This window comes from Nelusetta ayraudi, unplaced genomic scaffold (genome assembly GCF_046127955.1).
Source record: "Nelusetta ayraudi isolate G7.1 ecotype Tasmania unplaced genomic scaffold, CSIRO-AGI_Nayr_v1 ptg000002l, whole genome shotgun sequence".
Taxonomy (NCBI): Eukaryota; Metazoa; Chordata; class Actinopteri; order Tetraodontiformes; family Monacanthidae; genus Nelusetta; species Nelusetta ayraudi.
The window spans coordinates 12,562,163-12,585,000 of NW_027466052.1; the positions used below are offsets into that span (position 1 = coordinate 12,562,163).

At 43.4% G+C, this 22,838-nt stretch overlaps 3 protein-coding genes and 2 long non-coding RNA genes across 5 annotated transcripts in view; 2 read left to right on the forward strand and 3 right to left on the reverse strand.

Moving 5' to 3' along the window:
* Positions 1-108: 108 nt before the first annotated feature.
* On the reverse strand, positions 109-7,445 carry lipca (lipase, hepatic a). Its single transcript, XM_076024682.1, has 10 exons — positions 7,233-7,445; positions 7,001-7,087; positions 5,716-5,900; positions 5,259-5,438; positions 4,905-5,022; positions 4,574-4,807; positions 3,526-3,768; positions 2,314-2,428; positions 1,675-1,893; positions 109-732 (listed from the first exon to the last, which is right to left on the reverse strand). Exons 2-10 carry the CDS (start codon positions 7,071-7,073, stop codon positions 606-608), a joined length of 1,494 nt encoding a protein of 497 aa, XP_075880797.1. The 5' UTR covers positions 7,074-7,087; positions 7,233-7,445; the 3' UTR covers positions 109-605.
* LOC142887245 (uncharacterized) lies at positions 2,592-3,519 on the reverse strand. The gene is made up of 2 exons (XR_012926513.1): positions 3,014-3,519; positions 2,592-2,888 (listed from the first exon to the last, which is right to left on the reverse strand). It is a non-coding gene; the product is annotated as an uncharacterized LOC142887245 (long non-coding RNA).
* LOC142887230 (uncharacterized) lies at positions 7,039-18,301 on the forward strand. The gene is made up of 4 exons (XR_012926509.1): positions 7,039-7,136; positions 16,375-16,477; positions 17,045-17,189; positions 17,498-18,301. It is a non-coding gene; the product is annotated as an uncharacterized LOC142887230 (long non-coding RNA).
* aqp9b (aquaporin 9b) lies at positions 9,915-18,335 on the reverse strand. The gene is made up of 6 exons (XM_076024695.1): positions 18,199-18,335; positions 17,471-17,597; positions 14,468-14,605; positions 14,228-14,346; positions 13,146-13,363; positions 9,915-11,250 (listed from the first exon to the last, which is right to left on the reverse strand). The coding sequence occupies exons 1-6, from the start codon at positions 18,298-18,300 to the stop codon at positions 11,094-11,096; spliced, it is 861 nt and encodes a 286-aa protein (XP_075880810.1). The 5' UTR covers positions 18,301-18,335; the 3' UTR covers positions 9,915-11,093.
* Positions 18,336-21,267: 2,932 nt separating this feature from the next.
* Positions 21,268-22,838, forward strand: part of aldh1a2 (aldehyde dehydrogenase 1 family, member A2) — a 21,116-nt gene continuing 19,545 nt past the window's right edge. The window contains exon 1 of the mRNA XM_076024669.1: positions 21,268-21,547. Coding sequence (XP_075880784.1) covers positions 21,431-21,547 — 117 coding nt within the window. The 5' untranslated portion in view covers positions 21,268-21,430. The remainder of the gene's footprint in view (positions 21,548-22,838) is intronic.

The window sequence follows — 22,838 nt, forward strand, 5'->3', positions numbered from 1 at the left end:
CCGGCTGCTCTTTGAGTCATCGGCTGCTGAATACTGCTAACTTTTGTAAGATGTTCTTGTGGGGCTGTGTAAGACTTTACTTGGGAGAAGAAAAAAAAAAGTCATACATTTTTAATAAAGAAATAAGAGTGCATATTTATTTGTGCAATGATTAGAGTGGCTTGTTTGATGCAGCAATGCAGGTTTTTCCAAATGCTGAAATTGCTTGTTTTAAAGACACACTTTGGACTCAACATGGCCACAGGTCATTGACTCAATGTTCACTGTCTGGTTAATGTTTGAATTGGCAAATGCTCAACTGTTTGCACACTTTTCAGACAGAAATGTAAATGTGGGCTGATGGACACAGCGGCACTCTGCTTCTCGGAAAGCTGTTTTGCTGTTCCGAGGATCTCGTCACATTTTGACAGTTTGACAACGTATCCTGCTTCATTGTATTTTTGTAAACATGCTGGAGCTTTCCTCGGCTTTTCCCGTGCCTCAGTTCTTTTTTTCTTTTCTTTTTTTTTTTTGTTATCTATGTGGTGCCACATCTCTCAGAAAATTCATCAATTCACATTGAACTGAATCCACAGGTCTGCTTTGCTTCCGTTGAAATTTGCTGGTCATGCGTCGAGCCTGCTGTGTTTTCTCCTCCGCAGCTTTGGCGTGTCTTCCTTGCAGCGCACAAACACCTTCAGCTGCGTTTCCTGGATGTGTTGGTCGTCATCAGTCATGGGGCAAAAAGACGTCCTAAAAAAAACAAAACAAAAAAAACACGAAAAAGGCCTTTGTTAATAATTTAATAGGGTTTGGCTCATCAGATGTATGTACGTGTCCACTAGGTGGCGATAGAATTCCGTGACAGGAACGACGGGGAAAACTGCAAACCGTGCCCCTGATGGCGCTTTGATGATTAACAGGGTGTGTTTGAATCTTTTAAATACGGTGGAATAACTGCACAACATGAAACATCACTGGCAACAAAAAAAAAACAAATGTGGATATTACATAACAAGCATAATAGGCTTAATTGACTCGGAATAAGATTGGCAATATTACAAAAGCAGTAAAAATCCACCGTATAATTGGTTTGAAATTTAGAAGCTGAAACTCTTGTTTGGGAAACACTATTTCAAAGAGGTCACTTGGTTCTTATAATGGAAAAATCACACAATAGTAAAATATGCTTGATTCTATAGGCAGGTTGTAGAATGGTGTGTAAAATTATTTTTTAGGGGAATTGCAATTTAATCCACAACTTTCAGGACTGCAGGTTTGAAAGAAACAGTTTGTAGCTAAAACGCAAAGCACATAATTAACAACCATCCTTGACTTTACCAGCTGGCTGCTAATCATTTAAAAAAAAATATATACATTAATACTTCCAAAGTAACACGTTGGAATGTTTTGCTGTCATTGATTTTCTGCTTAGAATTTAAGGATAAATCAGAAGACTTTGCTGTATCATGCTTCACACCGATGGCGTTTCCTCTATCGAGTCGTAATTTTCACCATCTTGGGAAGTTACACCTCCGTGTTAATGGAGCAATGCTGTTGGCACGCTGACTCGTAGTGACAATGCGGGGTCACTCTGCCGCCGCGTGTTTACTTTTATACCTTTGAACGTCTGCATTATCAAAAGGCTTTGAAGTGGCGAGAACTTGAGGTGCCTCTCTGACCACAGAGCCGTACCTCTCCTGCGTCTCGCCGTCTTTGACGCTGATCCTGCCCATGGTGAGCTGCGGCTTCATCTCGCGGCTGCCCCAGGGGATCATGGTCTGCACTCGATCCCACACGTGCCTCCACATGGCAGATCCCTCCAAGTGCATCTTCAACATCATCAGCTCCCCCAAGTCTTTGTCCAGGGTGATGAGGAAGGTGAGGCTTTTGTTGCCCGCGATGCTCTCAGTGCTGTTTTTGGAGAGGATGGAGATGAAAGGAGGAGCACATTAGACAGAAGGTAGATCCCACAACAGGCCGGGGCGTTTTCTCTGTGACAAGCTCCTGCTGGGATGGCACATGAGAGTCCTGTTAGGGCCCTTTCATACAAAAGACATGAAGGATAACAGAGTTGTCGGGGATAAAGGGCCTTGTGTAAATTATTTATCCCATCGTCTCCATTTATAGTTCTCTTTCATGCAGCAGCTCCAGCTCTTTCCCACGTGCATCGGGTGCGCTCTCTGGCTTGTTTCATTTTCTCTGTCCAGTGGAAAGCCCAGCTGCGTGTTGTATGTTTGGAACGCAGAGCAGAGCAGAGCAGAGCAGAGCAGAGCAGAGCAGAGCAGCAGCCGTGAGGAGCCCTGGCGGGGGTGGCGCTGCTGCGGTACTCACATAGAGATGGGGACGTCGCCGCTCTCCTCCTTGGTTCCTGTCAGGGAAATGGTGAGCGATGGCTGGAGCCCTTCCATCTGGTTGACAAACTGGATCCGGAACTGGTAATGATAGACTGCAGAGTGGAAACCAGAGGCCGCAGGACAGATTAAGTCAGATGGGCCAAGCCACAGATATTCTTTTCTTCATAGAAATATATTGAACTTTTACACTTGTGCAGTGTGGCGGTCCACTCTAGGTTGGTTGATTCTGAGCAACCGAGACGTGCACACTGTCCCAAGCAGCCATCCTCTCACTTTAATCCAATACAAACACCGATCCTTGAGTGTTACATGCACTCAATTCCTATTCAAAAGTGATGAGGGCAATGTACTGTGTGTGTACTCTGTTAATCACTTTGTTTCCTTGAGGTGGAGGCAGGCAGATTTGTTTTTCTACCAGATGAAAAGTTAAAATGTCAATAAAATAAAGAAAAAGTCTTTCACAAGAGGCAACTTAACTGGAACAAAATGAGACAAAACTCATTTCACCTGAGTAATTCTGAGTAATTTAGACAGACAGTGTAATCATTGCACCTGCTCTCTCTCTCTCTCTCTCTCTCTCTGTGTGTGTGTGTGTGTGTGTGTGTGTGTGTGTGTGTGTGTGTGTGTGTGTGTGTGTGTGTGTCGGAGGCAGCAGTGGATCTTTTGGCTAAAAATACAGTTAACGCAGGCGTTCTGACTCAGATGGACTGTGATTCCTTTTTTTCCTGATGTCTGTATAAGGTGTAGTGTAAACACGCAGGCATATTATGTTTTTTGCTTTTCATTTCTTTCACGTTCAACTGCATGGATACTCCAGATGTCCATTGGGTGAAATTGCTGAACAAAACATAACTTTTTTTGTGCTTAAATGTTTTGCAAAATATGTCCATTGAAATTGGATGACGGGCAGAAGGTGTGTAAACTAAGTAAAAGTCTATGTAATTTTTTTTTGGGTTGTGTCAGTGATTTTCCTGCTCTCCTCCCTCTCTGCTCTCCGTCTCCAGTTCAGTTTTTGGGACTGACCACAAACTGGACCCGGAGCTTCTTCTCCTTCATGCACCTGCATTTCCACTGATAGGTTTTGCATTTCTAGCTTTTCTAATTGATCTAGCTGTCTTGTTGGTATGGCGTTTTTTTTTTTCTCTCTCTAATAATCATCATTATAGCTTGAGCAGTGAGCCTCTCATACGTTTGTAGGGCATCCGAGAGCGCGTCTTCAGGAAGAGCTTCTTGCTGCTGCCGCTGCGGACCTTCTTGATGTCGTAGCCCAGGGTGTTGCAGCGATTCTTGCGACAGTCCAGGCAGACGCCCTTGTCGAAGACGCTGTTGTCCCTGCACCTGTAGGCCATGATCTGCTTGTCCTTGTTCAGCAGAGAGTCGATGAACAGATGGACGGAGCGCTCGTGAGGGCACTTCACTGTCTGCTCGAAGCCTGTAGTGGGAAACACAAAGAGGAGGACGCTCAAGAGCCCGTGGCGTTTTGATCAAAGAGTGCGTCCGCTGAAGCCTGACACCTGTCAGGCTGCCTCTCACTCGCATCCCAGAGATGCTTCTCATTATGTGCGATAGCGGTCTGCTTGCAAAGGCCTTTCATTTGGGCTGTAGCCTGGAGGCGGCTCAGCTCACAGGGGGCGGACACAGCGGAGGAAGGCACATGTTGCTAATTACCTCCTGAGGTTGACGGATGCTTTAATGTGGCTCTCGCTGTCAAATTGCACGGATGTGTTTGGATAGAGCGGTGCCGTAAATCCCTCAGCCACTTGTGTCGGACTGGAGGGGATTAAAATCATCTGCCCCAACACACAATGGAAAACTGTCAACAAGCACAAGATGAACCGGTACCAAAGAGTATTCCCTGCAATTCCGTGTGTTGAGGTGGCGAGACCACCAGAGTGAGGGAGGCAGAGAGGAAGGGGCATTGCACACTTCCTGACAGATAGTGTCATAAGTGCTGCCAGAGGGCTGGATGGGAACCTTGCTGGGACAGAAGACTTACCAACATGGAAAACCCAGAAGCCTAAACAACAAGTTCATAAAGGTTCCAGTAAGGTGGAACCTTCATGGCTCTGTGGGGTTTCATTCCAAATGTTTCCTGCTAAAATAACAGTGCCATTTACTTGGATTTGATGGAATTCTGTCCAGAGAATATTGTTCACAGCACTGCTGAACTTCACCTTTTTAGATGTTCCCCTCATTATCGTATAAAACAGGAGGTTGCATCGTTTTTTCAATCGTACCGTGGATGCCGTACTCGGCGATGTGGTCGTAGATGTTCTGAATGTCACATCCTGGTTGGAAATCCCCGCCGTTGGGGTAAAAATCATAATGTGCCACAGCTTGCTTGATGCCAACACTGAATCCCATACGCTCATGGGTAAAAGTGTGGATGGCATCCACGAAGTCGGCGTCATCGGGAGACAGTCGGTCCGTGTGGGACATGCCTTCAAAGAGTGGGCCCGCCGGGTCGAGACCTGGATCACGCAGAACATGCAGTGGAGAACCAGGGTGTTACAAAGAAATCCCCAAAGGAAAGAAAGCAAACGATGTCTTTTCAGTAAAATGTCTGACCTGTAATTCTTCCAATTCTTTCCGATCCCTTCAGGGAGCTCCCGGCAAACCCTGAGATGTGAGCGCCGAGGCTGTAGCCAATCAGATGCGCCTTTTTAAGTGGGTAACTGTATTGCACCTATTGGGCATATTGAAGTTGAAATTAATAGAGTTGGGGAACCCAAGTTTTTGGGTGTCATGCTGGAGGAAAATTTATTACACACACACACTCACAATTTAAATTGTTCTTTTTCTTTTTAAAAAAATAATGAAATAAAAACTTTGGAATGAAATGAAATGTTATGTAGGAAGCTGGGTCATTCTAACACGCAGCAGTGTGACAGATGTTTCAGTCTCCTCTACGCCGGCTCTGACCTGAAGTGACTCCAGCAGGTGAGCGATGTCTTTCCCCACGGTGCGGGTGCTCTGCACCGCGATGGGGTAGTGCTGGTTAGCCAGGGACAGCCAGTCGCTAATGACCACATTGACATCTCTCAGACTGATCTTCAAGGCCGAGGCTAATCTCAGCACCCAGCTCTCCATCGTACCATCCACCTAGCAGACAGAAGGGGAAAAAGTTCACCAAATTGTCAGAGATGTGTTTGAGTCACCAAAAGGTGCGATTGCTGTTGCGCAAGTGGAAAAATCAAACGCATAAAAACAATCTCGGCATTTTTTTTTATTCCTGTCTGTCTGTGCTTTGAACACGATTTGCAGACATTTATGGTCCATCTGGAGCGAGGCCAGCGCCGATGCCCCCACACTGGACCGAAGCTCTGTGTTTTGTATGCAGTGGTTTAAAGCAGTGAAGTGGAAGAAAACTTGACCTTACCGACCACCCGTGAGTGATGATGATGAGGGGATTACTGCTGTTGAAGCCGCAGGAGGCCAGAGTGTGCAGCTGCAGAGGGTCCAGTGTGCAGTTGTCCTCACCTCCTGCAAACATCCTGAAGACGGTGCTGCTCACATGCGGCTCGCTCGCCCTCGCCACGGCGAGCTGATCCGTGGCTGTCACATCTCGGGAGGAGGACAAACGAGGGGAGAAGTTTTCAGTTTTGCTCTCCTTGTCTGCACGAGTTCAAGGTAAGGCGCAAGGTTGGCAAAAGACGGATGAAAAGTACACAAGACACTCGGTCCGTATGTGCGGGCGCGATTATCAGCGACTAAACAAACGCAGAGTCTAGGTCAGGCAGACCTCGCCATTATAAAGATAAAATCAAGTGGATCTCTGCCAAGCTTTTCCCGTCTCTCCTTATCTTATATAAACGTCTCTCGCCGACATGCTCCAAACAACAGGAAGCACAAAGGTCCAACTGACAAACTTAATGAATCATCTCCAGAAGAACTGGAACACTACATTTCCATCCAAGGTTTGTCCTCCATTTCAGTGCAGCGTGTTTTCAGCGTATACAGTGATTTTATGTTTCCACACACACACACGCCAAGGTGCCTTTTAATGACCTCAGGTTGTTAGTATGCAGCCAAAACACAGACACGTTTTAAAATTGATTATCGTAACTACAGCGTGCGTAACGTCTATTCCTAACAAGACACTATTGGTTTTGAGCAACTTTTGAAATCTTTAGAAGAAGCGTCGACTAAGACTGAGAGGAACCAAGAGATGGACTGGACGGGATTATGAAATAGTATCTTGACCAAACCCAAGAAATTCTCTTGTAAACTTTAAATCAGAAGACTATGGTGTGAATGGTGTAAAATTGTATTAAAAAAAAACAGTATGACATGAAACAGTGAAGGTGTAAAACATTATGAATGATGTGAGCACATTATTTCTGCAAATTCTAATCCTTTATACATTATACTTTGTTAAGAGTTGTCAAATGCGATTATGAACATTTACATCTTTTGAAGGCGCTTATAATTTTTTGTAGAGCACACCTTCATAGAAAGTGTTTTTTTGGTCTGGATATTAGTATTGTATTCCAGAACATCTAATGCATGACTTACTGTGTAATTGTGGTGATGCACACTTAAAGGACCTAAGAATACTTGTCAGATCTATTTGAAGGCCTTTTGTGATGGACAACAGGCCATTTTTCCATCCACGACAAACAGACAAATGCAAATCACTTGTATTCAGACACAACACCACTCACCTCTGTTTTTCTTTGCTTCGCTTATGTAAACTGTCAGCAGCAAGCAGCACAGGATTCCGAGGACGGACTTCATCGTTCCTTTGAAAACTTCTCCCGCAGGTGACGAGGTGCGGAAAAGCAGGCAACGTACGTTCAGGTAGGTCCCGTGAGTGTGAGTGTGAGTGTGAGTGTGTGAGTGTGTGTGTGTGTGTGTGTGAGAGAGAGGTGAAGCAGATCACAGGCTCACCGTTACCGTCCACTGGCTGGAAATGTGAAATCAGTCTTGGGATCACATTGCTCCACGCCGTACAGGAAGGTTGGGGAGAGCGGAGTGATGACTTATGGATCAGGGTGATTTGGTCCTATCCGGATTGGCTGCTGTATGGACCACAGAGATCGAACGCGTTGCGAAAGCGCAGGGGTATGAACAGGGACGATGATCTGACAGTGACCGAGAAGGGGAGAAAAAAAATGACCTCACATCTGTGGTTTCTTCACAGCTACCAGCAAACAGATCCTTATCTCTGCGGTGTTCGATGTTCCCACAGCAGACTTTGTTTTCAGGTGTCGTGTTTGCCAACCATAGATTCACGTGTGTGTGTGTGTGTGTGTGTGTGTGTGTGTGTGTGTGTGTGTGTGTGTGTGTGTGTGTGTGTGCGCGCGTGTGCACAGCTAGAAAAGATGAGAAAAGCATGGCGATCCTTGCAGACTGACGCAGGCCTCACTGAGGCGTTAATTCATTTGCCTGACATCTTGCGTGTATCTATATCTATCTATTACATCTTACACATCAAGTCAGTCAGCAAGCTTCTTGAAGAGATGCCAAGCCACGCAGGTGACCTTTTTACTGCCACGTGTATGTTCTACGTGAGGCCTCTCTAAATGTTGAAGTTCATCGGGAGCGGTAGAACGACACAGCGCGTCGTGAACGTCGTGAACGTGCGCTGTGAGCCCGCGGTTCAGTCCGGCAGCTCAAGCGTTACAGCAGTTATCTAACATGTGATGTCACATCTGCAGATGAGCAGTTTGGAAAAGCAAACACGATGAAGCCTTGCTTTTCCAAGTATTCTGTGTCTCAACTCCAGTCTGACTCTGTTTAAAACACTGTGGGACAAAAAGCAGTTGTTTGGACATTTTCCTTTTTTTTTTTACAAGTTTATAATCAGTGAAAATCTTAAAAGACTATTTTATGTGATTGTGTTCCTCAGCAATGTGTTTGACAAAGTTTCAGATGGGAGATGTTTACAAAAAGAGTGCAAATAATTGCTCAAAGGTGTACAAATGGATTACAATAAATACTGAATTAAAGACAAATTACCACATGAACACAATCAGAAAAATCTGTTAGCAGCCAGACGTAACAAAAAAACAACCCTGATTAACTATGTATGCTGTTCAAAACTGATCATTTTAAGAAAAATATTTTAGAGGAACTGTTTATAAAAGGCTGATGTGTTGATTTCGAGCTTCTCTGCGATGATCTGCAATTTGGGGAGAGAAATCTTCATTTTACACATTTTTTTGCCAAATAAAATACAATAGAAATAAATAAAGTAACATTTTTATATGTAATGTGGTAGTAAACCAGTAATTCTACATTTTTTTTTCTTGCCTATGTCAACAAGTTCTTTTGGGAATGTGTGCTTGACAGCCAGTGTTTGTCCAAGTGAATGTACCAGGGGTTTTGACAAAGAGTCCAGTAATATTAACTGGGACATGAAAGGCAGATAAAGATGGAGAAAGAGTCGAGGCTGCCATGAGCTAAAAATAAGCCGTTGCTGCATTCCTTTCTTCCTTGAAGGAAGAGCACGCCGTGAGCTGGACCGTTAAAAACACAATTCTCATCAATTCTCAATGAAGTTATGTAAGAAAAACTCTTGTTGTCTTCGACCGCACGCCCTGCTTCCGATCACTGGCGGCTCTAATTGGTCATGGTTTGGTTCGGATGTGGAGGTTTTTTTTTTTATTTATGCATGTGGCCTCTCCAACACTTATTCAATGAATGATTTATTTAATTATGGAATGTTTTATGTGTCTTTCAGACTTGTGTGTGGATTTAAAATAAAATAACTTCTGCAGGTAAACGTGAACATATATTTTTATTACCAGATAAACCAGACTCAATAGTTACAATATCAAATTTGAACTTTACAGTGAGAAAATCTACGAATACAAATGTGCCCCGGAATATCGTGTCACCCTGCTTCATTCAGAGTATTACTGTCACACAAAGTATCAAATGCTTCCTGACAAAAAAAGTACAACCACACAAATTTGTCACAACAAATTCACCTTTTCACATTTTTGTTGCTGCCTTTGCTGTTTAGCTTTGCTTTTTTCCCCCCTGCTTACTGAGGACATCTTTATCACATGGTTACATAAGTGCCTGCAAGAGCTCTGCTGCTCACTCAAAAATACCGTGCAGAATAGTGTACATCCGTGATCACGTCTGATGCTTAAATGCCCCTGGAACTCACAACATCACATCGCATCACAGTGAGTCAAGAAACGATCTCACGCTGTAGTGCATATCATTCTGCAGCACTTGGCTGTTAGGAAAATGACTGTAAAAATAGAAAAATAACACTTTGACCTTCCATTTGCATATTTCAACTCACTTTGCATGTTAAAAGGGTAATGATTGCGGAATAACAACAGTAGTTAGCAGTTATTTCCAATGCTTACACTTAATGTTCCCATTGTAAATGCTAGTGTTTTTTTTTTTTAAATGTAGCTGTTCACATAATCGTTTACTGCAGTGTAAAATGGTCACAACCCTGGAGTGACCTATTTGATCTCACGCACAGCAATCTGTGAACATAGGGACATAGAGGTGATATGGCCAGCGTTTAAATATAATAATAAGATCTGCAACTGATTTATAAGCAAATGTAAAAATGGACACATGTTTTTGAAAAGGGTTAATATTGTAGAATCAGTGTTGTGCCACTGTGTAAACAAGCTTTTAATTCTTACTGTCCATCAAAACGGAAACCATTCAGTAAAGCAAGCTAAAACAAATTTAATGTGAATGTAGCATATTAACCAACCAACCAACTCAGACACACACACACACACACGCACGCACGCACGCACACACACACACACACACACACACACACACACACACACACACACACACACACACACACACACACCACAACACATTAATACAGCTTTTTTAAAAATAAAAAAAAAAATACATTGAGACCAGATATTTTTGTTGGACCCAAAAAACTATCAAATAAAATAACAACTTTTAAATATTTTGTGGATCACAGAAACCAGTGTCTCATAAATTAAGGCTGAATTCACAGTCGCCGGCAGTGGCTGAGAGGAACAGTGTCAGCGTGGACTCGGCTGAAGGTGTCCTGTGGTAAACAGCCCAAACACCCGATGAAGCCGGTGAACACATGGTGTTGCATTGGAGGGAACATCAATACACGAGTCTTGAACAAACACTGTGCTGAATCATTGGGGAGTGCAAGACCTATTACATAATCTGTAACCCAAGCAATCATTCACACGTGCACATGACAAAGTAAAGTGGAATTATGAAGTCAGTCTATTCAACACACCTTTACTGCTAGTCAGAATAAAATTACATCGACGGCTACCAACTCCCACAGAACTGTGATCCGTTCACTACGTTCTACTGTTTGAAATAACCAAAAGAAGCTGTACAGGAACTTGGCAAAGACTTCTAAGTGAAGAAGGTGATTATTTAAAAATACTGCATAGCTATCTTTTAAGGATTACCAACCATGTACGAGTTGATAATATCATTAAAAAATGGTAAAAAACAAAAACAAACAAACAAACAAAAAGTTTTAGGAACAAAACCTCTAAATATAAGTGTAGCTTATTATTTGGTGAAAAAATAAGCAACTGTTGGACCAAAGGTAAATGTGTAAGACTTTCTAGCAATAGAAACTCAAAGGCATTAAAAAAACAACAACATTTGGAGTGTTTTTCAAAAGTCTACAAACTTAAAAAAAAATTATAATAAATAAACACCTAAACGTAAATGGTGACAGTGCTACTAATATGTTAACTCTCTGAGGATGAAAATCGGCCACTCTCCTGAGATGCTTATTGGAACCTGAACTCAGACTTAACTCATGGTGGCGATTTCATATTTGTCCTGAACGTGGTTCTCCTGGATCGGCTCGGGGTGGTGCAGCTCGATGAAGAGAAAGTAAACTCCGGCTCCGACAGCTCCGCCCACCATGGGCCCCGCCACAGGGATCCACCACCAGCAGCCGCCGGCTCTGCGGAGAGATGGATCGCATCAGGAACCAGTGCCACCCATAAAATGCAACAGTGTAAAAGTGGTCGGCGCTGAGGGCGAACGTGCAAGTTTTGCATTGGTCTTCGTCTTCTTCCATGAGTTTCACTGGTGCACTCATAGCCACCTGCGAATATGATTCTCTCTCCTTTTCCATGGGGAAGGAGACCTTCCGAGCTAAGAACATGTGTTTTTTGTGATTGACTATATAGTCGATAACTTTTTTGTGCCATCACGATGAACTCTTTTGCCAAATTTTCAAGTGAATCTGGAAAAAAAAAAAAAAAAAAAGCCTGATTAATAATTAATACTGGAGAGTCAGAATATCTCAACCTCTTCTGATCCACCTTTTTAGGAATTATCAATACCCCCTCTTTATTTTTGTCGATTAATTTCGGAATCATGCCACCTGAAGCCTTTTCTAAGCAGCTACCTCGGATTACAATGGAGTCTTAAGGAGCTCTGAGACACGCTGCATGCGTCCTCATTCTCCCGGTGGCCGGATATGATACGGAGCCGGGGGGGAAGATTAACAATGTGCCGCTTCAACGGCGCGACCAGGGGGACGTTAAATGCAGGTGAAAGGGCGTTGGCAAACAGAGCTCCTGCACCGGCCGCAAAGGTAAACAAGCGTCTGAGAGGGTCATTTTGCTCCTCTCTAGGCCATCAAGAAGTAGACTAGAGGCGGGAGGCGGCTGGATTACAGACCTTAATCGCTGGCTAAGATGATCAGGTCAGGAGACAGACACACGGCGGGTCACATTGACGCCATGTGGGCACTGAATGGAGCCAAGTGTTGCTTCTGCTGCTACAGTCTGTGCTAAAGTGAAGATGGGGCCTGCAGGAATCCTCTCCAGTTGCACTGCATTTGCAGCCCCGTTGCTTTTATCATCATATGTATCTGATATGCATGCATACATGTCCCAAGCGTAAAAGATTATGTCAGATTTAGCACATGCCTATACGTGACGAGCAGAACCAGAGGGCTTACATGTGCATTACAGCAGTATCAGTCATAACAGCCATCTGTTGATGGTGAACGCTGTGGAATGTAGACAGAAAACATCAAATGCGGCGTTTATCCTTATTTCCAGGATTATTTTCTCCCCCTTATGGATCTGATATTACACTTTTAAAGAGTCACAGTTGTTCCCGCCGAAGCTAAATTGTCGTCTCGAACAGAAATTGGGAGGTTGTCGTGAACAGAGATCAATGGAAACCCTACTGAGCCAACACTGTGCTTCTTAAGCATCTTGGTGGAAAGGTGCCAGTGGTGAGATCAGCCCAAGAGTACAAAGAGCTTGGGCTGTTTTGAAGTGTTTCGGAGTCGAGGGTTGACATCCTGTGTTGTTACAACAGGGAAGATGAGAAAACGTGACTTTGAATTCGTGCAAAGGTCTGACTGAGAGAGCAAGTCCCCAAACGATAGACAGATAGATGGATGGATAGATGGATAGATGGATAGATGGGAAACAAAGGCAATCCAAAAACAGTGGTGCAATGGCTAAATGGAAAATAGAGAAGCATGTTGAAGCTGAAGAATATACAATCATTCCATCTTGGTAATGAAGCATTAAATATTTTATATTTATGTACATGGAATCTCATCCAGTCCAGTTGAATACCACAGAGCATTTTCTTTAAAATGCATGAAAGACATGCATGGCCCCTGAAATATTCATCCAGATTGTCAAGAGAGCGGAGCTGGCGAGGCTGCTCCCCATGTGGGAAAGTGAAGAGCAGCCACTTGGTTTGCCTCTTGAATTCCGCGCCTCACTAATGGTGAGAGTGCGAGTCGGCCCTGAATAATACACCGATGGCTCGGAGAGTCCCAAAAAAAGCCTCTGTGGTGCCTTCACGTCAAATGTGCGCGGCTACCTGAACACCTCCATGCCCCATCCGGCCACAGCGGTGAAGAAGCGAGGTCCGAGGTCCCTCGCCGGGTTGATGGGGTAGCCGCAGTTCAGACCCATGGACACGGCGATGGCCATGATGATCAGGCCGATGCACAGTGGCTCCATGCCTTTGGGAGCGCCAATGTTCTTCCTGTCAGTGATGGCCAGGATGCACAGGATGAGGGCGCCGGTGCCGATGACCTGAGGGAGGAAACGAGCATCAAAACCTGATGGAAGGATTTGCTTGCTTGTTTGTTTGTTTGTTTGTTTGTTTTTGGTTTGTTGTTGGTCGCTGCTGTTTTCTTAGGACGTCGCCTCGTCTGCAGCCGTGACCTCTGCCCTCTTTTGTTGTCTCTAAGCTTATTACAGGGCTTCCCCTTTCCCCTGGTTTCAGGCAGCATCACTACTTATGTCGGCATGAGTTGTTTGAGGGTGTGTTTGTTACGTAAACACACACACACACGCACACAGACTCTTAAACCCCCCTCTCACTGTAGGCTCAGACTACAAGTCAGATCTCCAGTGTGTCAAATGGTTTACTTTGCCATTAATTGAATGTTTTATTTATACATCACTGCTGTAGGGAACACTACTTAAAAAAAAGCACATATATAAAGATACATATGCCTTTATTGGCTTCCCATAAACTAATTGTGCAGCTCCTGTTCCCATCCAGAGCAGATGGGTGTTATTCTCAGCATCGTTCATACATCAGCAAACAACTCACACATCCCTGCATTCATACTCACTGTTCCCGACTGCTCTAAATGTGCACTCACATGGATCTCTGCATGCTCTGCTGACTTTGAAATGCACTCACGCCAATTGGGAAATGATAAGACGCTGACATCAATAATTCTTTACAAGCAGCAGCAGCAGTAGCCCGCTGAGGCTTTGTTGACAGCCCTGACACATTAATATTACACATATTACTTATCTGACCTGTTTAAATACATTTGAATATGAATTATTTTTCTGTTTCTACACGTTTCTACATCTTGGTTTAGTTCATCGACATAAATCCTAAATTCTAAAAAACGATTAAAAGGTTTTGTCAACACTCACCTGATCAACAAACCCATTTATAATTGAAAGATGTTTTGAGGGGTATGATGCAAAGATGTTGGCTGTAGCATTAGCACCAGTGACGGCAAACTCTCCATTTGTGTACTCCATCAAAGCATCTGTTCCAGAACAAAAACATTAAAAAAAAACTTTTTAGCCAGTTATCATTGCTCACATACTGTTTTCTTTAAAAGAATTGTTATTTTCTTTATTTTGTACTTATACACGACATGCACCCACCGTAATATAACCCATAGACGGCACAGGATCCAGCAAAAGCTCCCAGAAACTGTGCCAGCACGTACACTGGGAACTTTTTCACAGGCAGCTTCCCCAGAATCACCATGGCCAGAGAGACAGCAGGGTTCACGTGGGCTCCTGGAACACCGCAAACCAAATTATTAATAAGGAGAAAGTCGAGTTGCCTGGCATTCAAGGGACAAGAGGAATAATAAAACTGCAGAATAAAACTGCAGCAATATGGTGAAGTAACACCTGTTAGCATGGCCCAGACGACGGCTTAGATTATTTTCAATTTTTCAACAAAAAAAAAAGTTAAATAAAAAAAACAAAACTTGACTTGAGCAGCATTGTAGGAATCTATGCTGACTTTATCTTACCTAAATCTTAGTCAGATGAATACGTTCATGAATAAAGCAGCGTTTTAACTTTAATTTAAGTTTGTCCCATTTGGAGACAGAGGGGACAAAATAAAACACAGACACAACCTGGAAAGAAACATTTTTAAAGTCAGTAAAGTTAAACATTTTTACATGCAGCTCTCATTAAAATATTCTCAGAAGAAAAAAAAAAATCATCCCAAATGTTATTTTTCTTGTGTCAACTGATTGGCAGTGGAGCAAACATGGACACATGACATTTGCATTGCGTCCACTCTTCTCAAAGGTAAACTGAGTTCAGCGGAGGAAAACAAAGTGCCAGCGTGAGACGGGCTGATCACTTAGTGCCTGCGTTTGAACCCTCCGCCGCTCATTCATTCAATACGTCGGGGCCTTTTGGAAACAAAGAGCTGCGGCTTTGTGAGCCTTTCCTATATTTTTCCTTACGAGGCGTGTTTGAACACATTCCTGCCAAATGTTATTGGGCCGGGGTCATCTGTTTAACACTCTGGGATCTTGGCTTTGACCTTGCTGTGGTCAACACCGCTGGGGGTATCAGCCATGCGCCCATTGTTAATCTCCCCATCCTGTTCACAAACACTGACCACGACAACCGGCCAGACCTGCCTGTCGGAATTGCATCTGACATAATCTGCCCGAATCTGCTTAAGGCACACGTAGACTGCAGGTCATTAGAGTGACCATGATGTGTCACACTTACGTCTGTCATCTAAACTCGGAGACTACAAAGTGAAAACAATTGTGTTTGCCTCTGCGATGGGGCCGCCCTGCCAGGGAAGCCTAGAAAGCCAGGCTTGTCACACCTGACCCCCCTCCTCTCCGGAGACCCATGCCCCAGTAAAGCTCATTAGTACAATACCTACGATCATCTTCAGAGATGTCGTTGGACAGAAGCTTCCCACTGAGCTGTGGACCCTGGGGCTGAATGGCCCAGTCATGCAGCAAAAGGCTCTCCATATATTAACCTCGCTGTCCCCAGGCCTTTCTGCTACTCCTCTGAAGCTTTACAACTCCTCTCATTAAATGTGGAGCACTAGTAACACTCCAGCATGAGTCAGGGCCGTCACAACAGCCATCCCAGGGATGGGATTGAAAAAAAAAAAAAAGGCCTCTTTTGTACGCGTGAAGTTTGATTTATCTAATCCCAAACTTAAATTGATCATCAATTCATTTAAAATAAAAGTAAAAAAAACATGGAACATGATGGCAGCGCACCTGTCCCATCCTGGGATTGTTCTCAAGCAGTTTGATGGGTTTAACTTTTGATGTTTAAAGTTATACACCAATGGCACACATTGCTGCCAAGAGCCACCTGCATACCTCTGTGTTGAATTTCCACCATTGATACCGATCAAAATGTCACAGCTGATGGCATTTGGTTCAGTAAAGGCGACACCAACGTTCACCACGCCGTCACACAGTGCGACCACTTCCCGGCAGGAATCCACCAAACCAACTCTCTCCATCTTTCTACTTGACATTTAACAAGGATCCCTATCATTACAGGAAATGCAGAGGGATCGTCTCGCTGTAATCCTTGAGGAATGCGCCTCATACGTTTTGGCCAATTTGGACTGCAGGACAACGTGGTGTCCATCCCATCCCAGAGGTAATGACACACAGTCAAAACATGGCCAGTGCAAAAAGACAAATAGCAGAACTTGGATTGCATGCGACTACTCCCCACACCGATATTGTGTGAAGCATTTCTCAAAAAGCCTTTTGCGATAGCCTCTGCCGTGATCTGCATCCTGTGCATGGAATTCTTTGCGGTCTTCATTATCTGGATCAAGTTAAGCTTTTAATGTAAATGCGTTGACTTGGACGAGAGAGTTATGTTGCTGTAAAAGCCAAACGGCAACCAGATGTCCAATATCAAAGACTGAATCCAAGCTTAAAACTAATACGGACTGGATGACCAGCCAGTAATCGCAATGTCTACAGAGCCTAAACACTAACACATATCTTTAATAACTTGTTTCTCTACACAATTAACTGAGAATCTCTTAGAGTTGTAAAAACTGAGTCCATATCTTTAACTTGATAATTGAGGATAATTCAGCAATTTGCTAGAAAGCAATTATTCAAACATTATTCAATATTTTCAAAAAGAACATTTTAATGGCCCCATGTTGTACTTATTTTCGAATCTTTTCTTTCTTGCCAAACTCTCCAGATCTCCAGCACATGTAGCTTTCCTGTGGACTGATGCATTGTTTCCTCCTTCCACAAGTGGAGAAAGAGAAACAAGGCGCCAGTGAGATGATCTCAGCGGGTGGAGTGGACACCTGGCTGAAGGTGATATCAACATACATTTTCTGGTAAGTGGAGCAAGCACCAGACGACTGGAGTTTTTCCTCATTTGTGGGAACTTCATTGACAGGCTAGACACCAATATTATTGTTTGAAAGCATCTCGTGGAACCTTGAATAACAAGTGTTGCTCTATATATTTATTCGAGTGGATGTATAGCCTGGTGACTAATTGATGATGAACCTATTTGAGAGCAAAGAATAAGATAAGATGTTATGGAGAGGCTGATTTTTTAAACTGCAAACTGCAACGAATGGGAGCCGTTTCTGTCACTGTGTGCTTCTTATACCTGAAACTCCTCCTGCAATGTACACAGCCATCATGACTCCCAGAGTGAAGCCCACATGGATGGTCAGGGGCTCTCCAAGAGCCCCTTTACTCAGCACCGTCTGGGCCACTGAACCACATCCAAAGAGCTGGGACAAAAACACAAAAGGGAAGAGGTAAAGAAGGGGAAAAAACCTCATTGTTTTTAATTATTCCAATTACACCCACCATTAACACCAGCCTCTTTTGTCCACCAACAGCCTCTGCATGTCACAGACAATTTTTCTGACCAAAAATAATGAAGCCCCCCCCCTTTCCCCCTTAATTATTAGGTAAAAAAGGAGCACACAATTTAGACAAAAGGTGTGAAGGGGAGGGTGTGATCTGAAAATCTAAAAAAAAAAAAAAAGTGGGGGGAGGGGGGGGGGGGCAGTGGTGCAATATATTTCTGCACACACACCCCCACCCTTGAATCACTGAAGAGACAACAACATTTTAATAGCTAGAATGATTAAATAGTCGGAGGGAAGTTGCGGTGGGAAGAGGAGCGGCAGCGCATCTTGTCTTCATTGCCAGAAGTAAAACATCAAAGAAAGAATCCGTCCTCTCACAGAACACTATCTGTTAATAGAGACATGTGAGAGACAGCAGAGTCCCGGGAGAGCCTCGCTGACATGACATTAGCATACTGGCCGGCAGCTTGAAAGCAGCTGTTTAAGCTGAATGACAGGTGCAGAGGGAGGTACTCACAATCAGGACAAATATCCCCAGAAACTCCGCCAGGAACTCCTTAAAGATGTCCCGCCGCAGGCCAAATCTCTCCTTCATCTTCATCTTTGCATCATTCTCCATTATTTTTCACTCCCCCTGGCGGCCCCGTGCGTCCACTCGGGTCTTCTTACGACAGGAGTAAACAGCTCTCCAGCACGGTGGAGATGTCGGAGTGATCGTCGGTGCGCGTTGCCGCCTCCCACTCGGTGCGCTCGGAACGTGGAGCGATGAGCGGCGAGCAGGCCGTCCGTCGGGCGCGCTAAGCTTCGCGCGCCTGTTCCCCTCTGTGACCACCAGGGGGTCCTCTGTCTGGTGTCTGCACAGTGGAACAGGAGAGAAAATCTCATTCCACTGAGGAAATGTGGGCTCCATCTTTCTCCACAGCATCTTGCACACTGCTGTTCGGAGCCCCAGTTTGTATTGTCAATCACATTTGCCCCCTCTTTGGATTAAGAAACTCATCAAGAGAACTTTTTTTTTATTATTATTATTATTATTATTATTATTATTATTATTTTTAAACAATAATAATGTATATAATAATGGATTAGATAATGGATAATGGATTGGATTTACATAGCGCTTTTCTAGGCACTCAAAGCACTTTACATTGAAACCATTATTAATTCAGTTTTCATTTTTGTCACGTTTATAAAAAGCATGACAGGCTTTTGATTTGATTTAATTTTAATGACTCGTTCTTGAGAGTGCAGTCAGCGAAGGAGCTCTCCAAGTTATTAAGGAAAAACAAGTTAAAGAAAGTATAATAATAATAATAATAATAATAATAATAATAATAATAATAATAATAATAATAATAATAATCTGAATTTGACCTTTTTCATTTTTTTTGAAACAGTGAACAAATCAGTGTCCATATGAAATAAATATAATATGTAAAACCCCAGAAATAAAGTCAAATAATGATTTTACATAATTAAAACGTGTAGCTGTAAAAAAAATAATAATAAATAAATTAAAAAAAAATAGTCGTAGCCTACATGAATCTGGAAAAAAATGATCGTAAAATGTGGGCATTTACTAGGCGCCCACAGGTGCGTTAATTTGCCTGAGGAATGTTGTTCATAAAAAGCAAGATTATTCAAATCTTATAAAGTGTATTTCACATTAATGATTAAAAGGTTCACATTAGAACCACATAATAATAATAATAATAATAATAATGATAATAATAATAATAATAATAATAATAATAATAATAATAATAATAATAATAATAATAATAATAATAAAATCTTTTATTATCAACTTAATCCTAGTTCACAAAGCACTACTTGAAGCAAGACACTCGTGAACCACTTTGGCATATCCCCCCCCCCCCCCCCCCCATCCACAGAGTGTCTTCCTCCACTCGCCCGACGTGACCGCTCCGTTTTGCCGTTTTGCGTCGCTTTGGGTTCCGTCGCATCATCGCGTTTATCAGATTCAGTCGCCGGCGGGATGCAAAAGTCAACGCCGCGACACCAACTCGACTTGAAAGCCAAAACCTCCGTGTTTTCCTTTTTTTTGGCCAACAGAGGGCGCTCTACGAATGCAATTTCCCACCACAGGCAGAAGCCGGTCCCAGCGCTCCCTTCTGCACCTCCTCCCTCCTCCTCCTCCTCCACCCCCCCCCCACCCCCCCGTCGTCTTATCTTCCGCTCACTGTGCTTGGTGAGAAAAGGTGAAGGCGACAGGGCCGAAGATGGGGTGTTTTTGAATGCATTAATCAGTGTCACAGTTTGGGCCGCGTCGTCTTTGATGTGAAACAGACACTTTGGGAGTGTCGCCCATGCTGTGAAGAAAGGCTGTGACGTGCTGATGGAGAAACAGCATCCTCCCGGGGACTTGCAAATTACGGGGATACATCTGTCTCTGCGCTCCTTTGTCCTGTCAAGAGGCTCTCCAACATCTCCAGCATCTCCAAACCAGGCTGCTGCTTTTATCAAACTGTTCCCTGGTGGTCGATAACTCATCAACTACACGGTGCTGATAACATGATCAAGTTTAGGAGTTTATTTTGTATAAATCCACATTCTCATATTAACCCCCCACCCCCAAAAAAACCCTTCTGATTCAACCTCGCACCTCCTCCCCAAGCGGCCTCCTGATTTGTGCGTCGTCTAAAAGGTGCCGTGCGTGGCTGCGTCTGCGGCTTCTCACAGGCTAATTGGTGGATGTTTATTCTGAGTTTTTTTTTTCTTTCCCTTTTGAGGAGGCGCTGGGAGGAATTATCACCTGCAGGACAAATATCTTACCAACAACACGGTGACAAGTAGCAGTGATCCCTGCGCGCCACATTTCCATAAACCCCCTCGCACCGCGACGAGCTTGTGTAATGAAAACACCGGGTGATCGTCCAGGACGGAGAGAAAGAAGTGTGACACCTTGACGAAGTGAGGAGTGCGACTTTCTACCGCTCAGCCAACAAAGAAAATACCCCCCCCCCCTTTTAAAAGGACGTGGACCCCCAGAGTTAAGATTAAAACAAACAATAAAACAACAAAAAAAAACCTAACAAAAACAAAGAAAACAACAACCATTAAGTGTATTTTCCCCCCTCTGTTGCTTTTACGCATTAAGTGCTTTGATAGTGATCGCAGAAATGTTGTGGCAACCTGGTAATGAATATTGTGCAAAGCTTAAAAAGTTCAGGAAAGGCGCATAATCGTGTTTCGCAACTCGACTCGTGAGTTTGAGGGAAACCACGGCCAGCTGTCACCAGATGATCATCTTAAAAACAAAATCAACAACTTTCCCCCCCCCCAACAAATGTCATCACATAGTTATTTATCACAATCATTTACTAACTTTGTTAACTTTATTATTAGCTCAGTTGCCAAACCGCAGCTGTATGTATTGATCAGCCACCGGGGGAAAAAAAAAAAAAAAAAAGATTCCGTGTGTAAATGATAAAACACGCTGCGTTGCGGAGTGAGAGCGGGCGGAAAACGGAGCGTGTGGTGGGTGTGAGTGGGTGGTGGGTGGGGTGGACGCGTTTCTCCTCCTTAACACGCATGGCCGAGATCGTTTATGTAAATGCGTGAATTTAATTTTCAAAAGGACGGCCCTTCCCGTCGGCCCAATGAGAGCGAACCGCGCTTGACACCTGGCTATAAACCCAGGAAGGATCCCAAAGTCCCGATCACACATCGGTAGTTTTTTGGGGAAAAAGGCGGCAGTTGACGGACGGACGAGTTGGAGAGTGACGATGACTTCCAGCAAGATCGAGATCCCCGGAGAGGTGAAGAGCGACCCCGCAGCTCTCATGGCATCGCTCCAGCTGATGCCATCACCGGTGCCCAACCCGGAGATCAAGTACACCAAGGTACCGTAAGCTCCGCTCCCCTTTTGCGCACTACGCCGCTAAACTCACTCCAGCAGCTCCGCCAGGAGCCAAACTCCCAGTGAGAGCGAGGGGCGCTTCAGCCCGCAGCACGCCGCTGAGACTGGGACAACTCCCCCCCCCCCCCCTGAGTAAAACTTATAAACTTATTGTCCACAGTCTGTTTTCCATCCTGCGAACCATGTGTACGGAGCGCGTCCTTAAAGTTTTATTACATCTCAAAACACGTTGGAACGATTCCATCCTAGACGTCAACCGGCTGACGGTTTCCACGTTTACTCGCGTCCACTTCAGTTCATAAAAATGATCATTTTTCACTTACGAGCTGGGGCGGAACAGCGAGATGTGCAGCGAGGTTTAACACACGCGCACATTTTAAGGCATTCTATAATAAGCAGTTTTTTTTTTTTTTTTTAAGTTTGGATAAAATAACCTGGTAGTTGTTAACATTAATATTTTGTGTCAAAATTTCAGTAAAAGCCCTGATGTAGAGAAACATCCGCCCATGTCTCTGAATTTGAATCCATTTATCCAAATATTTCTCAGTTACTTTTTTTTTTCATAAATACAATCTTATTATTTTCAACTTTAAATATTCTGTTTCACTATCCTTTGAATCTATTTAAATGTTGCGATTATAATTTTGTTTTTCATTTTTATTTTAAAGTCCACAGTACTTTTTGGAATCGGTGACCATTTCTTTCAATTCAAACAGTGAAATGTGAAGTCTACACTATATACTCTGAGTGACTAAATAATTGAATTAGGATTTATTTTATTTTATTTTTTTTTTTTGCTAAATGTCTTTGCTTCATAAATGGTGTTTTGCCACAATCTGTAAAGTCTGAGAAATAAAGTTTAAAGTAAAGTTTGTTTTTTAGAATAATATTTCACTCACCTTGTATCCACTCGTGGGAAATATAAATCCAGAAATGGCAGAATTAAGTAGCTAAAAGTCTCACTTTATTCAAGAAAAAAATATCTACATCTCAAAATATAAAATCTTGGATTATCAGAATCCTGATTGTGGAGTGGTGTTATCAGATAAGGTGCTTCAACTCTTTGTCCCACCATAAAAGCAGCAAATATGCTTGAATTGCGAGAGTAACCATCAAAATCAAAATCAAATTTTCCAAAGCCCTCTCACTGAAATCAGATATTATTTTTACTTCTCTTCAGAAACCCGTCTCTGTACTGCCTGTGTGAACACGCACGCTCTTCATGAGCCTACAGTTATCCAAAATCGTGATGCAAATAGATTTTGTAACGTCTC

Coding starts and splice junctions, on each gene's coding strand:
- aqp9b (XM_076024695.1), bottom strand. CDS start 18,300: ATGGAGAATGATGCAAAGATGAAGATGAAGGAGAGATTTGGCCTGCGG. Junction 14,606..17,470: donor CATTGCAGGAGGAGTTTCAG/GTATAAGAAGCA, acceptor GCGGTGTTCCAG/GAGCCCACGTGAACCCTGCT. Junction 13,364..14,227: donor TAAATGGGTTTGTTGATCAG/GTGAGTGTTGAC, acceptor TTCCTCCCTCAG/GTCATCGGCACCGGCGCCCT.
- lipca (XM_076024682.1), bottom strand. CDS start 7,073: ATGAAGTCCGTCCTCGGAATCCTGTGCTGCTTGCTGCTGACAGTTTAC. Junction 5,439..5,715: donor TCATCACTCACGGGTGGTCG/GTAAGGTCAAGT, acceptor TCTGTCTGCTAG/GTGGATGGTACGATGGAGAG. Junction 4,808..4,904: donor AAGAATTGGAAGAATTACAG/GTCAGACATTTT, acceptor TGCGTGATCCAG/GTCTCGACCCGGCGGGCCCA.